The sequence below is a fragment of the Megascapheus bottae genome, chromosome 23, assembly GCF_031878675.1.
Source record: "Megascapheus bottae isolate mThoBot1 chromosome 23, mThoBot2.hap1, whole genome shotgun sequence".
NCBI classification, from domain to species: domain Eukaryota; kingdom Metazoa; phylum Chordata; class Mammalia; order Rodentia; family Geomyidae; genus Megascapheus; species Megascapheus bottae.
The window spans coordinates 8,056,183-8,069,315 of NC_143531.1; the positions used below are offsets into that span (position 1 = coordinate 8,056,183).

Genomic DNA, 13,133 nt, shown 5'->3' on the forward strand with positions numbered 1-13,133 from the left:
TCAGCACCACTTCTATCTTTTTCTAAGTATGTGGTACCAAGGAATCGAACCCGGGTCTTTGTGCATGTTAGACAAGCACTCTACCACTAGGCCAAACTCCTGGCCCCAGCCTTTTGTAAACAGTCTTGAACTCTGGGTCTGGGCTTTGTCTCAGAGCTCTTCAGCTCAAAGCTACTGCCTACCCCTGGAGCCAGAGCACCACTTCTGGTTGTCTGGGGGTTAACTGTAGATGAGTCTTTCTGGCTTTGCAGCGCCTGGGCTGATTTTGAACCATGATCCTCAGATCTCAGAAACAAGAGTTACTGGCACTGGGCTTTAAGGTAATTTTAATCAGAAAAGTTACAAAACCCTGAGCCTACTGCACTTTTCTAAACTTTACAGGCATGTCTTTTATTTTTTGCAATTACGAATTTATTTTGTAAATAAACACAAACAATAAGGTTCAAAACACATCTATTTATGAAATCAGTTGAGGTTGCCTTACATACTTCCAAAAAAAAAAGGGGGTTTCCAATGTATTTGTCAAAAATCTTATTTACAAGAGGGACTCTTTCAATGAGTATTTTAGAAAAACATTTAGCATATTGTACTACCATAATAAAATGAATTTCCTAAGAATTGCTCAAGTATCCAGTAAAATGAAAAGGTAAAGTATAATTTTCTTCAGTCATATTCAGAAAATCGAATGTGTTTACTTGCTTGTTGAGTTTTTGCCAGTCTAATCTTTTCAGCCTTGGTGATTAACTACAGAAAAAGAAATGAGAATGTGTTAGACATAGTTACACGAAGCAAAACCAATCAACACGGTTATTACTACAAAGACTTCATTTGAATGAAAATTTTGGGAGGAGAAAGACCAATGTGACAATTGTGCTTAGGTCAAAACAAAAAGAGCTGTTGACATTATAGATTATTAAGTAAAACAGATATTAAACTTTTGAAATATGTACCTATTCCCACTTCTGTTATATGTTATTTAAAATCTATTTAAAATAGCTGCTCCTTACCTAACTGGTAAAATTAACCTTCCTTAGAAAAATACAAGTTTTTGTTGTTCCAAATGGACTTCGTAGTAATTAGTGAGTCACAGTCAAATGATACGAAGTCCTTAATTATATGGTACTTGGTGATTTAGTATTATGTTAAAGAGACAGTATATTTCTGGGATGTTATAAAAGTTTGTTTACCAATTGATCACTGGAGTGGTTCTTCAGTTCTGTTAAACCACAGTAAGTTTACAACAATTTATATGTTTAGTAAGTAACTAGAAGAATGGTGACCAGGCCCGTAGTCCCAACACGGGCAAATGAGAAAAAAAATCATGAGTTGGAGAAAAGTCTGGGTGGGCCATATTAGCTTGTAACATCTATCTCCTTAAAAAAAAAAATACCAAAATCTCTCTAAAACACTCAAAAAAAAAAAGCCCTAAAATATAAAAACACTTAAGAGAACTTTTCACAGTTCTTAAGACAAATGCCACAAATACATACATTTATGTGTCAAACATGCTTAAAAAGTAAAATAAATAATTTAAAATTTGAGAAAAAGATCTGAAAGGCAGGCACTATTTATGACACCCTTATAAAGTCCCTTGGGTTTGTTTACTTTTAAAAGTGATACTAGAAATGAGGGCCCTGGATTTGAAGGCAAGCATATTTCGCCTAAACAATGTTTAGAGGAAAATTAAATTGTGCGAAATGCTCAAGACAACACATAGAGCATGATTCTAGGCTTCCATAAATTCCTGGATAGAAAATTAACATCTTATTTAGTATGAGTTAATTAGTAAATTAATTAAATCAGTCTTCTCCTTGAACAAGCTTTGTCCAACACTTTGTGCAGTACCTCCTTTTAATTTCAATTTATGAACTAATCCTACAGTTTCAGCTGTTTCTACTTAATAAATTGTGCTATCGCCAACTCCAATAGTGAAACAAGTAAGTAACTATGAAAAATTCTCCAACTCAAAGAATGGAACTTCATAAAATTTCTAAAATTAAAAAATAAAACAATCTTCTTAATTTCTAGTGTTAAATGACATTTCACCCCAATTAAAGCATAAGTATTACTTACAAACTATTTTAGTTTTACGTTCTGGATCAGTGCTTTTAACACTAGCTAATTTCAAAAGGGCTTTGAAATAGCACCACACAGACCCTAATTATTAGGAAGGCAGAAGGCTTCCCTACCAACAAGTTCAGTCTCCACTCTCGAAAACAACATTCACAAAGCACAGTAGGAAAATACTCCTGAATCACCATAAGTTCCAATGAATGCTAGGCAGTGGATGCCAGCAGAAAAACACCCTGTACATTTTTTAGGTTTCTCTAGACTTTCATAACCGTTCTACGCTGTGATAATATAGCATACTTTGTTCTGAACACATTAGCGTACATCAACATATTCCATAGTTGAGTAGCAAAAAGATATTACATATTTTATTAGTATCATACTTGTCACAAAAATAAAATCGAAAGAAACACTGCCTTAAGCTTATTTATGCTGGTTTTCATCACTTGTTGACTATCTTGGAGAATAGGAAAAAATCTTACTATTGCCATAGGGAACTTGACTCTCAGTCTTAACTCTCTGAATGTTATCTCTGGAGTCTCTTTAGATTCATAAACAACATTTAATATACATTGTGGTTTTTACAAAAAGATAATGGTTATACAGTCACATAACTGCAAAACACAAGCCCAGACTAAATTTATTGTGTAAAGTAGCACTACTGACTAAAAAAAATAATCTTATCTCATGTATGTAAAACCCAGGAAAGCTGTATTGAGTAAGTTTTAGCTATACAAAGCAAAATCGAGTTATTTTATTATTAGCTTATTCTGATGTCCCAAAGATAATTAACCTTCAAAAACAGTTTAAGGCGTTAAAAAAAACTGATTACCTTCTCGGTGCCTCTTTTCTTTTCTCGAGGCTGATTAAGTTTGGCCTGCCTATCCACCAAAATCTTCTGCCAGTACCTCTGTTCATGATCACCTTGAAACAAAAAACAAGCGATGATAACTGATAATGAATGACACACACCAGAAAAACACCAATTAAACCCTATAAACAGAAATAGAATAGCTGGGGAGATATACTCCAACAGCTGAATTGAAAATAGACCAAACAATACTTTATGAAAATATTTCTAGTGAATTTTACCAGAAAGGACTTCGAGTTTCCAGTTATGCTTCTTTTTAATTTCAGTATGTGCATTCATTACTGCTTGAGCATCCTCGGGAGTTTTAAACCTGGCATGACATTCTATATCTCCTTCTAGCAAGTCAACATAAACAACTTCTGAGATTGTGGCCAAGGTATCCTGCATTGGAATTAAACATAGTGTCTTAAAAAGTCAATGATATTTCATAGTACATCTAAACCAATTCCAATGAGCACTGTAAGATATTATAAGCATACTCCTTTAAACCATGTCCTTAAAATACTGAGTTAGAAAGTCTATTGAGGACAACTCTATTGAGGTATAGAGTAGACTGGCCAGTCCCAAGGAACAAGGTTAAAAAACAAGGCCATGTGGCTGCACCGGAGTTACCCAGGAGGCTGAGAGCTAAGGATCATGGAAAGTTCTTGAGACTCTTATGTTCATGTTCAGAAAATGAGTCCAGATTCTTTTTCCCTAGAAAACCAGAAGTGGGGCTGTGGCTCCAAGTGGCAGGGCACCACTAGCCTTGAGCCTAAAAGCTCAAGGACAGCACCAAGGTCCTGAGTTCAAGCCTTTCACTCCCAGCCCTCCCCCACCAAAAAGAAAAAGAAAGAAAGAACAGGAAAAGAAAAGGAGACAGAAGATTTGGGGATAAGCTTACTTTTACTCACCTGTACACCACTTACGACTTAAAATTATATGTAAGGATCTGTAAGCTCTTTATAACTCATGAAAACTAATCTCCAAAGAACCTACAGAAATCCTCTAGTTTACCAGTAGATCAGATCAACAGGAACACAGCACAAGAGTTCTTAGATTTTGATAAAATAGCAATACAACTTCTAAATAAGTGGAGATCACCAGTAAGGGTAAAGTTTTACCTAGGACGCCTGCTGTGAGGGCAAATTAGCCAGATTCCTGCATCCTTAATTAGTCTCTCACAGCAGGTTCCAGAGAGCACTGAATGCATTTATGCAGGAATGTCACACCAATTCTTAATTCATCAATTTTCATTCATAAAGCTAAAGAAATAAAGGGAGATTTCCAGCTGGGGAAAGATGCTTTATTTAACTGGTTTCCTTTTAGTTTTGACCTTATTTTTAAAGTTTTCTTATAGGGGTTTAAATTCCAAAGATTCAAGGAAAAATTTACTCTCTAGCTTTTTATTTAAAATTTTTTTTTGTGGGTCATGGGGCTTTGACTTAATTTTTTAAGAAGCAACTACTTACATTACTCTTGAATACTGAATTTCTAGGTATTTCTAGGTATTTATGTAATTTATGTAAAGAATCAAGCAATGACTAGAAATACGTCTTCATTATATATTAAGAAAAGGTTATGCCATGTAATCATATAGATGAGTCTCAAAAAACAAAAAGAATTACTTCATATTCCTGCTTATACTGTTTATCACAAAACAAGGAACTTAGCAAATGTTTGCATCAATTAAAAAAAGGAGAGCTTTATCTAATTAATAGTAGAAAATATAGAATCACAGCAAGAAAAACCATAGGTAATAAAAAGTTGATGAACTGTGAATTATTCACTGATTGAGTTTTATAACTGGTTTTAGAGCTAGAAAAGCACAGTTCAAAAGGTATTTACTAAATACCCATTATAATGTGAGGCTAATCTCCTGATTTAAGGCCTTTAGATTTAAAACCCCTATAATGACAAATTAACTTGGTAATCACAGGGGCAAGCCACCACCAACAGTAACCAACATGAATTAGTTTTTGTTGCAGAAAAATGTAATGATTAACTTCATGACTACAGTTGCTTTCTGATTTTGAGGTAAACATCTGTTTATTTCTCAAGTTCCCGGCCTGTTCTAAATTCCTCCCATAAGTATACTAGCCCCTAGGCTTGGCAAAGACCTCCCATCAATATTGGAAAAAGAAACGTACATATTAGCAATAGCCATTCCATTTTAAGGAGAAGGTTTTAGATCGAGTGCATATAGTGAAAAACAACTTGCATGGGTATCAAGCTTAAAAAAACAAGACAAACTACGTAGTAGTGACTGTTCTAGAAAAGAATGTAAAAGACTGGTATATCATCTAAGTGTGTGATAATGTACTACCCTCACAGAGGATTCTTAAGTGCACTAAAATCAAATGTATTGTTTTGTATGCACAGAAGACTATTTAGAGGTAAACTATAAAAGTTTTTAGAACAATGTTCAAAAATGTTTGTTTTTGACTTTTGTGATACTATGGTCCAATTTATGTTATCTGGAACTACTCTGCTAGTGGATTAAATTTTTAAAAAATCAAAAGGCTATTTTTGTACAAAAAAATTTCTTTCAATTCCCCCAAATTTACAATAGCTCATCAACAAACAAAAAACAACCTATACTCAGGCCAAGTGAATATGCGCATTGTTCTTTACATTTAATAGTAATAATAATAATTCTACTTTTCTTAGATAATAAAATATTGGAACCTACTGAAAGTTTAAAGATCCTAATACAAATTCATATATTTTTCTGGTTCATTTCCAAACTAGACAACGTAAGAGAATTATAATTTTAAAATTGAAAACTGCAGACCAACTAATGATGATTAAAATGTTCAAAAAAAATAAATGTGTGGTAAATACTGGTGAGTAGTCAAGATGACTACATTATAACCCTTTGCAACTACACAGCAGGCAACCATTAATGATGGAAAACAAGGATTTGTAAAAGGCAAAGTCCTTTAGAGTTTGCTTAAAATTATCGGGTGGGGGTTTAGACCAGAATACAGATTCTAAAGTGATCTGTTTTGTCTTCCATCTTACAGTGAAACATTTTCACACCAGGAAGTTACTAAAAGAAGAAAAGGACACCTGGGAGCTTGCAAGTATTACCCGGATTTGTTTCCTCCCAGGTAGAGGCTCGGTGCTAATGATTTTCACAATCACGCCACTCACAAACTGTGGTCCTGTGTTCTCCATAGGGCGGCACTCTTGACTGTTGGCTGTTGATTGATTGGAAAAGGGAAAGACCAGAATTAAATCTCTTACATTTAATTTCGTCATAGGTGAACTGAAAGCAATTCATTTAAAATTTAGTTTAAAACCACAGAGTACTAAGAGAAAATGTAGAAAATTTCATTATTTGCATTTTGAAGACAATTTGAAAATAAACGCTATCCATGAACTAAAGAACAAAAGCACTGTACTTAATTAAATGTTGATATTCAAATCTGAGAATTTATATTTACATTTTCTGCCATTTATTGGAATTTAAAATTTATCCTTATTTGTATGAACTTGTTCTTGCTTTTGGCTCATATGACTGAATGAAACTTCATTTAAGAGCTGGATGCTGGTGGCTCACAGTTTAAAACCAGCCCAAATAGGAAAGCCTATGAGACTATTATCTCCAATTAACCCTGGAAAACCAGCAGTGGTACTGTGGCACAAAGTAGTAGAGGGTTGTTAGCCCTGAGCAGAGACAGCACCTATACCCTATGACCGACAAAAAAAAAATTACAGGTAAGAAACACCAATCTATATGTCTGTAAAGTATGCATTTATTACTCAAATAAATAATAAAAAGTAGCAAAAAGAGTAGGAAAAATATTACTTTGAAAGTGCCCTTATAATGATTCCTTTCTTTCTCTCCTCTTCCTCTCCAGAGTTGGAAAGAGTCCTGTGCAAACAAGGCAGGCACTAAGGTATATCTGCAACTCCTAAATATTCATTATAATAAAGGAAATTTTTTACCTCCATTACAACCTTCAAAACAGGTAATCTTTACCTTTTTCAATTTTCACTTCAGGTTTATTAGGTAAACCAGTGTCGGTTTCCATTTCTGACTCCAATTTTATTTGAGATATTGTTTTTTTTAAAGAAGCCATGCTGGCTTTTTGTAGTGCTAAATATTCTTTTTTCAAATCCATCCATTCAGTCCTGTAAGGGAAAAAATACAGTACAGAAATAATGACAACAGAGGACTCGAAGCAAGTATAGAAATTAAATATCATACATTTCCAATGACTTTCTAACACATTCTTTCCAATTTTTCTCTTTGTTAAAGAATATTATATGAATTACTTAATTTCTAAGTCCAATCAATAAATAGGTGAAAGAAATTCTTTTGGTTCCACCAGTCACCCCAAATGCTCTCTTTGAAAAGAGTTTATCTGTTTAAAAGTAAAAATTTTAAGGTAATTCCTCGATTAATCACTAGTATTTATCAAATCATTTTGTAGGAAAATAGATTAAAATTGAAAGATTATTTGTTGAATTTCTTCCAAGGAGAGATAACATTCCTAAGGATTTAGGTGAATCAAAAGGAATTTCTGGGAAGAAAATAGTACTCCAAAGAAGCAATTTATTTATTTACATACATTTAACATGTAGCTATTTCTCCAAACATCTAGAGCTCTTCTAGATATAAAAACAATGCATTTCTTAACTCTGTTGGGAGCATTCATTGTTAACTCTAATCAGCGCCAAAGGGGGGAAAAAAAAGATAGGAGACTTTTTTTAAAGAGGATACCTTGTGGTAATGGTTTTAGCAGTTAACATTGACATCTGTACTTTAAAAAAAAGGTGGGGGGGGGGAGGGAGACCCAGTATCCCAACCCACCCAGCATCATAGTTTCCCTGAGAGCAGATACATTAAAATAACAAAAGGCTCTTGTAATGATTCCCTGAGATAAAAAGCAAAAGGAATTTGGGAGTTAAGAATAGTATAAATACAAGTGCTCCAGGTCCCTGTCTCTCAGCTTCCAAGAAGAGAAGGCAAATGCACTTTGGTAAGTGGACTCTGGAGGTAAAGCAAAGCTTGTATTGGTATTTTCACCCCCTTCAGCTTTTCCTGTCTCTGCTGGACTCCCTTCCACTTTAACATGGGTGTGCTTTCTGTGAGTTCTTACTAAGAGTAAGTGCTTCCATGTTTTAGTAGAAGTGAGTTCAACTTGCTTCAGATGATAACTTCTCTCACCAGTGACTAAAGGGGTCCTCTTTGCTTTAACGTGGGGGTACCTGCTGTGTGCACCAAAAGTAAGTGCTTCCATGTTTCAGTGGGGGTGTCTCCAGTACCACACAAGTCTGGAAGCTTTGCTATGAGTATTTTGTTCCAGGTTGAAGCGCTCAAAATGGGCTCCCCATCACTTAAACGTGGACTTACTTGCTTTGGATCTAAAAAAGTAAGTGCTTCCATGTTTTGGTGATGGTAAGTTTTCCTTTTACATTTTATGAAGCTCGTATTTATATCTCTTAGGGCCCCCCTTTACTTTAACATGGAGGCACTTGCTGTGATCTGATAAAATAAGTGCTTCCATGTTTGAGTGTGGTGGTTCCTACTTAATCATCCCGTAAGCCCCACGTCCTGCTCCTCGGCCCCATGCCACCACTGTTGCTAATATGCAACTCTGTTCACTTAATTGGAATTGCACTTTAGCAATGGTGATGGAGTGGTGTCAATCAGCCCAGCCATGAAAACATGCTACTCACTTGGACAGGACTCTCAGTGGTATAACCTCTTCTCCCATTTTATGTCTCTCTTTGTGTTTTTTCTTGTGCTTCCTTTTAGCTTTCAGTAGAGAACCATCTTTAATATCTCCAGTGTCTTTTTCCTCTTCAGTAGAAAACTCTAGATCTACAAGAATACCAGTTATAGAAATAGCATTGGTTTGTGCATAACCTTAGAAATTGTATGTACATTTTAATTCTTTTAATTTGTACCTCTGTTTTCTTTGGATATTTCAGAAACTTCCTTTTTAATGCCTTTCGGAGTCATTTTCTTCACTTTTGATCTTGGAGCTAGAGATTCCGCGTCTCCAGAGCTACTTCTTTTCCTTTTCCCTGCTCGGCTTTCTGCTATGCCCTCACTCCTATCCTTGTCTCGTTTTTTCTTTTTCTTTGCAGGCTGCTTTTGGGGCTCCGTGTCAGAGCCCTCAGATGCAGTCCTTGATCTCTTTGTCTTGCAGAGGTTTAAATTGCTTCTGTCCATGCTTAAATCTTTGGTCTGTGTGCCATCTTCCTTCTTTATTCTGCCTTTCTTCTTCTTCTTCTTTTTCTTTTCCTCTGCAACAATGTTTTATTAAGCATTTTAGCACTTCCACTTTTACTATTACTATTATAGTCACTGTACTTACCAGCTACTCTTAAGGCTGGAATGGGTTTATTTTTTACAGTTTTGGGAAATATGCCAGGCTTCCTTGGTGCTTCTTCTGGTGGGTTGTTAAGGAACTGAAAATAGAAATGGTGTTACTACTGAGTGACTTGACAATTTTGTATTTTTTTTCCTTTAGGACCTTTGACTCACCTCAATAGCTTTTGCTGCCTGCTCCTTTGTTTCAAACTCTACAAAAGCAAAACCTTTTGGATCTCCAGTAGACTTATAATGTGGTATACTTATGTAAACAACATTGCCACACTTCCCAAATACTCTTTCAATCCAGCTGTGATTAACATTTTTGGGAAGCAGTTCCTGTAAATAAATTCAAAAGTTAATAAACATTCAAAATGTGAATAAGTGTCATTTTTGAAATTAAAAGTACTTGCCACATATACTGTGCGTTCATCTTCGTCCTTTGGTCTCTCTCCCAGAGGTTTTTTCCTCCTGATTCTCGTGCCTTCTAAATCCAGCTTTTAAACAGTGTCAGTTTAGTTTAATCTCATCTCAATCTCATGTTTAATTATACATTATTATAAGTATGAGATTAACTTACCTCTACAACAGCTGAGCCTTTCAATGCTCTGGCAATTAACTTCCCATCAGTGGTCAACTTTTTCATTTTGTTAAAGGATACCAGAAGTGATATATCAACATCTATTGGATGTTGAAAATTCAAAAGGTTAGTTGAACAAATCATCACAGGTACCTATTTCAAACCTTTGTTATATGCTTAAAACTTCAGGAAAGAAGTTTTTTTAAAAATGGGGCTCTCTGCTGCTTTGGCGTATTTATGTATCTGATAAGTAGACAAACAAGGTGAGATAGATATTCTACATATAAAACTTACATCCATCTCTAGATTTTTCAATCTGCTCTCGAAGAAATCTGTCCTTGTGAAGGTTTGCATCCCCAAACCAAAAGTCCACTTGCTTAGCAATGTCTGCAAGCACTTGTTTAACTCGAGAGCGTTTCTTTTTTTCAACGTCTTTTTTCTTTTCAGTATTTTCTATTTTTTCATCTTCCATTCCTGTTGAAATACCATATGTAAATGACTTGCTACAAAAAGTGTGATTGCAGTTTTTACGGCTATTATCTATCTGTTGTGCAGCCTCCATTAAAAGCACAAATCCTTAATTCAAGGAATGAATTTGAGCTTGCACCGTTCTCTGATATGGAGTGACATCCCAATCCTGGTTTCCTTTAAGCATTTAATGCTTTAATTCCAGCACTCAGGCTGAGTGTGAAACAATACGTAGCCTGGGCTACAAAGAAACTGAAGATTTAAACAATGCTCTATGCTTGCTAAGCAAGCACTTTGCCTTGGGCCTATCTTATCAGGAGAGTAGTCAAAATCAAAAAGCTTTGTCAAAATCGAAAGTTTTTACCTGTGAAGGTCACTTCTCCACAAGCCTTTTGGGGGAGGGGAAGAGATTTGTATAGCTACTAGCATAGAGGCTATTTTATCAACTATGCTAATAAGCTACTGTAGAGAACATAAAATTACATGTATATAATATATATTATTTACCAATCTGCCACTAAGTTCTATCAACTTGACTATCCCGTGTTTTCCCTGCCACTAGAATAAGACAGACTGAACATCAGTTAACTGGCAAAAACACAGATCTGGTTTATAATGCTGATGTCAAACATGCTATTCCTCAGCAATGTACCCTTCCTTTATTATGACATGTAATAAAGATACTGTAAATGTACCAGTAACCCTTGACTTTTATGTGTGGGCTTTAGAAAAAGACAAATAATAAAAGCTACTATGTAACAATGCCAATTAATTTGTACACATTGTTTTGAATCTCCAAAATCCTACTAGGTAGTTTCACAACAGTGCCCAGCCATGACTCAGGAATTCTTAAGCAAAAGTCTAAGGCTCATCCACTGTGTTTCGAGAATTTCTGTAAACTTCGTAAGATGATTGATAAACTTAACAGAAAGGCCAACATATTATGCTTGTACATGAAGACATGGCAATTAATAAGATAATCAGGGAAGTGCTACTAACCAAATCAAAGAAAAATTCAAAAAGCAGATACACATACTAGCAATCTGGAAAGTTAAAATCAATGTCAGGACAGCAGCCAGCGACATCTCCCCTTGAACAATCCTAATTTACACTTCCTCTCCAGAAAGTTGCAAAGCAACAAGTATAATATATGAAATAATCAAAGGCACAGATAATCTGGGAGATTAAGTTAGATAAGATACGAGGTAAGTTTGCTGTCTTAAATTTTTCTTAGAAAATTAGACACAGAATAGTTTAATAAGTGCGGGAACATTTTCCAGAGAAACTCATCTAAAACTTCTTCAGCTCAAAAAAAAATAAATAAAACAACAACAAAAAAATCCCTAGCAGGGCGTGGTGGCTCACGCCTGTCATCCTAGCTACTCAGGAGGCTGAGATCTGAGGATCCAGGTTCAAAGCAAACCCTGGCACTAAAGGATCGGAGACTCTCCAAATAACCTCTAGAAAATGGGAAGTGGGCTTGGCTCCAGGGTGGGTGAGGATGCCAAACGTGAGCCGCCGGCGCCGGGCAAGGATGACAAGTTCTGTACGGAAAAATCGATTTAATCCTAGGTTGCCAGGCCTCACACGCTCCTAATCCTCCGACGGTCACAAAGTCAAACCCCCGCTAGGAAAGCAGTTGACACACTCCCAGCGCGCAGCCCGCAGGACGCCCGTCCCTCCGCGCAGACGCAGCGGGACGCGGGGCGGGCCCCGAGACTCCGTCACCCGGGCGCCGCGCGCCCCCACCGGCCAGGAACTGGAACCGCGCAGGCGTAGGACGTGTGCGCGTGCGCGCAGAGACCCAGCCGGGTGAACGGGTAGGCGGGAGGGGGCGGGGCAAGCGCCGCACGGAAGATGCACTGTATGAAAAAAAGGCGGGGAGGAAGACTTCACCCGACCTGAGCGAACCCCGCAGGCCACCTGGAACTTACTTCGTCCAATTCCCGCAAATACAGGCTCAGAGTCTGCTTCCCTGGCACTTTCCGTCCTCTGGGCCTTACGGTCGTGGTTATTGCGCGTCATACGAAGAGCGACGCCGTTCTCTCGTGCCTCCAGCCGAAGACTCCCTAGAAGGCCGTGGGTCCGTCATAGACGTCACAGAAGAGCGCCGCCTATTGTGGAGGTGGGGCTTCAGAGGACGCCAGCATGTGATTGGCTGTTTGAAAACGGCGATTCTGGTTACGGCAGTAGTGGGCGGGCTTAGCGCTGGGTCTTCTTCCGGTGCGGTCCCAGGTCGATGACGTCACACGCGTACGCGGGAGAAATTCGAAAAAGTGCATCTTGCTTAAATGGGACAGGTAAAGTGAAATATTTCTCGGGTTTTCGGGGAATGGAGGGTGAACCGGAGCGATTGAACGATTAGGAGCGAAGTGACAAAAGAATGGGCTCCACAGACCGCGCGGCCCGGGACCAAGGTCGCCGTCACTGCTGGCTTGAGACTGGTGTGCGATTCCTCCTCATCCGAGGGGCAAAGTCTGACAGGATCCAGTCTCCATGTTCTGTTAGGAACGGGTAACCCCGTTTGGCTTTCTCCTCCCCACTGCTGGGATGACAGGTCTGCATCACCAGCAGTGTTTTGTTGTTGTTTTCCTCCCGGGTTTGTGTGTGTGTAAGAACTGGGACTTGAACTCAGGGCCTCCCACAGCTATCAACCAGCTTTTTACTCACAGCTGGCACTCTACCACTTATGCCACGCTCCCACTTCCTGGGCTTTTGGCCTGGCCGGCTAGTTAATTATAGAGATTTGCCTGCCCCAATTGGGGCAGATTTTCAACTTTTAGCTAGGATTGTAGGAGTTAGCCCCTGGTACCCTGTATCTTTGAACTCCCTCC

At 37.6% G+C, this 13,133-nt stretch overlaps 1 protein-coding gene across 3 annotated transcripts; it reads right to left on the reverse strand.

Annotated features, from left to right (window-relative positions):
* Positions 1–436: 436 nt before the first annotated feature.
* Positions 437–12,399, reverse strand: Larp7 (La ribonucleoprotein 7, transcriptional regulator). 3 transcript variants are annotated; one of them, XM_090356670.1, is made up of 13 exons: positions 12,234–12,399; positions 10,126–10,305; positions 9,832–9,932; positions 9,665–9,748; positions 9,426–9,590; positions 9,256–9,349; positions 8,843–9,184; positions 8,612–8,756; positions 6,909–7,060; positions 6,014–6,123; positions 3,163–3,322; positions 2,903–2,994; positions 437–744 (listed from the first exon to the last, which is right to left on the reverse strand). In XM_090356670.1, the coding sequence occupies exons 1-13, from the start codon at positions 12,322–12,324 to the stop codon at positions 664–666; spliced, it is 1,797 nt and encodes a 598-aa protein (XP_090212796.1). In that variant the 5' UTR covers positions 12,325–12,399; the 3' UTR covers positions 437–663. The 3 variants fall into 3 exon arrangements, with proteins under 3 accessions (XP_090212796.1, XP_090212797.1, XP_090212798.1); XM_090356671.1 differs by lacking the exon at positions 12,234–12,399 and adding an exon at positions 11,336–11,941; XM_090356672.1 differs by lacking the exon at positions 12,234–12,399 and adding an exon at positions 11,299–11,382.
* Between the last annotated feature and the right edge of the window lie 734 nt (positions 12,400–13,133).

Coding starts and splice junctions, on each gene's coding strand:
- Larp7 (XM_090356670.1), bottom strand. CDS start 12,324: ATGACGCGCAATAACCACGACCGTAAGGCCCAGAGGACGGAAAGTGCC. Junction 8,757..8,842: donor AATATCCAAAGAAAACAGAG/GTACAAATTAAA, acceptor GTATTCTTGTAG/ATCTAGAGTTTTCTACTGAA. Junction 7,061..8,611: donor CCACTGAGAGTCCTGTCCAA/GTGAGTAGCATG, acceptor TTTCCCTTACAG/GACTGAATGGATGGATTTGA.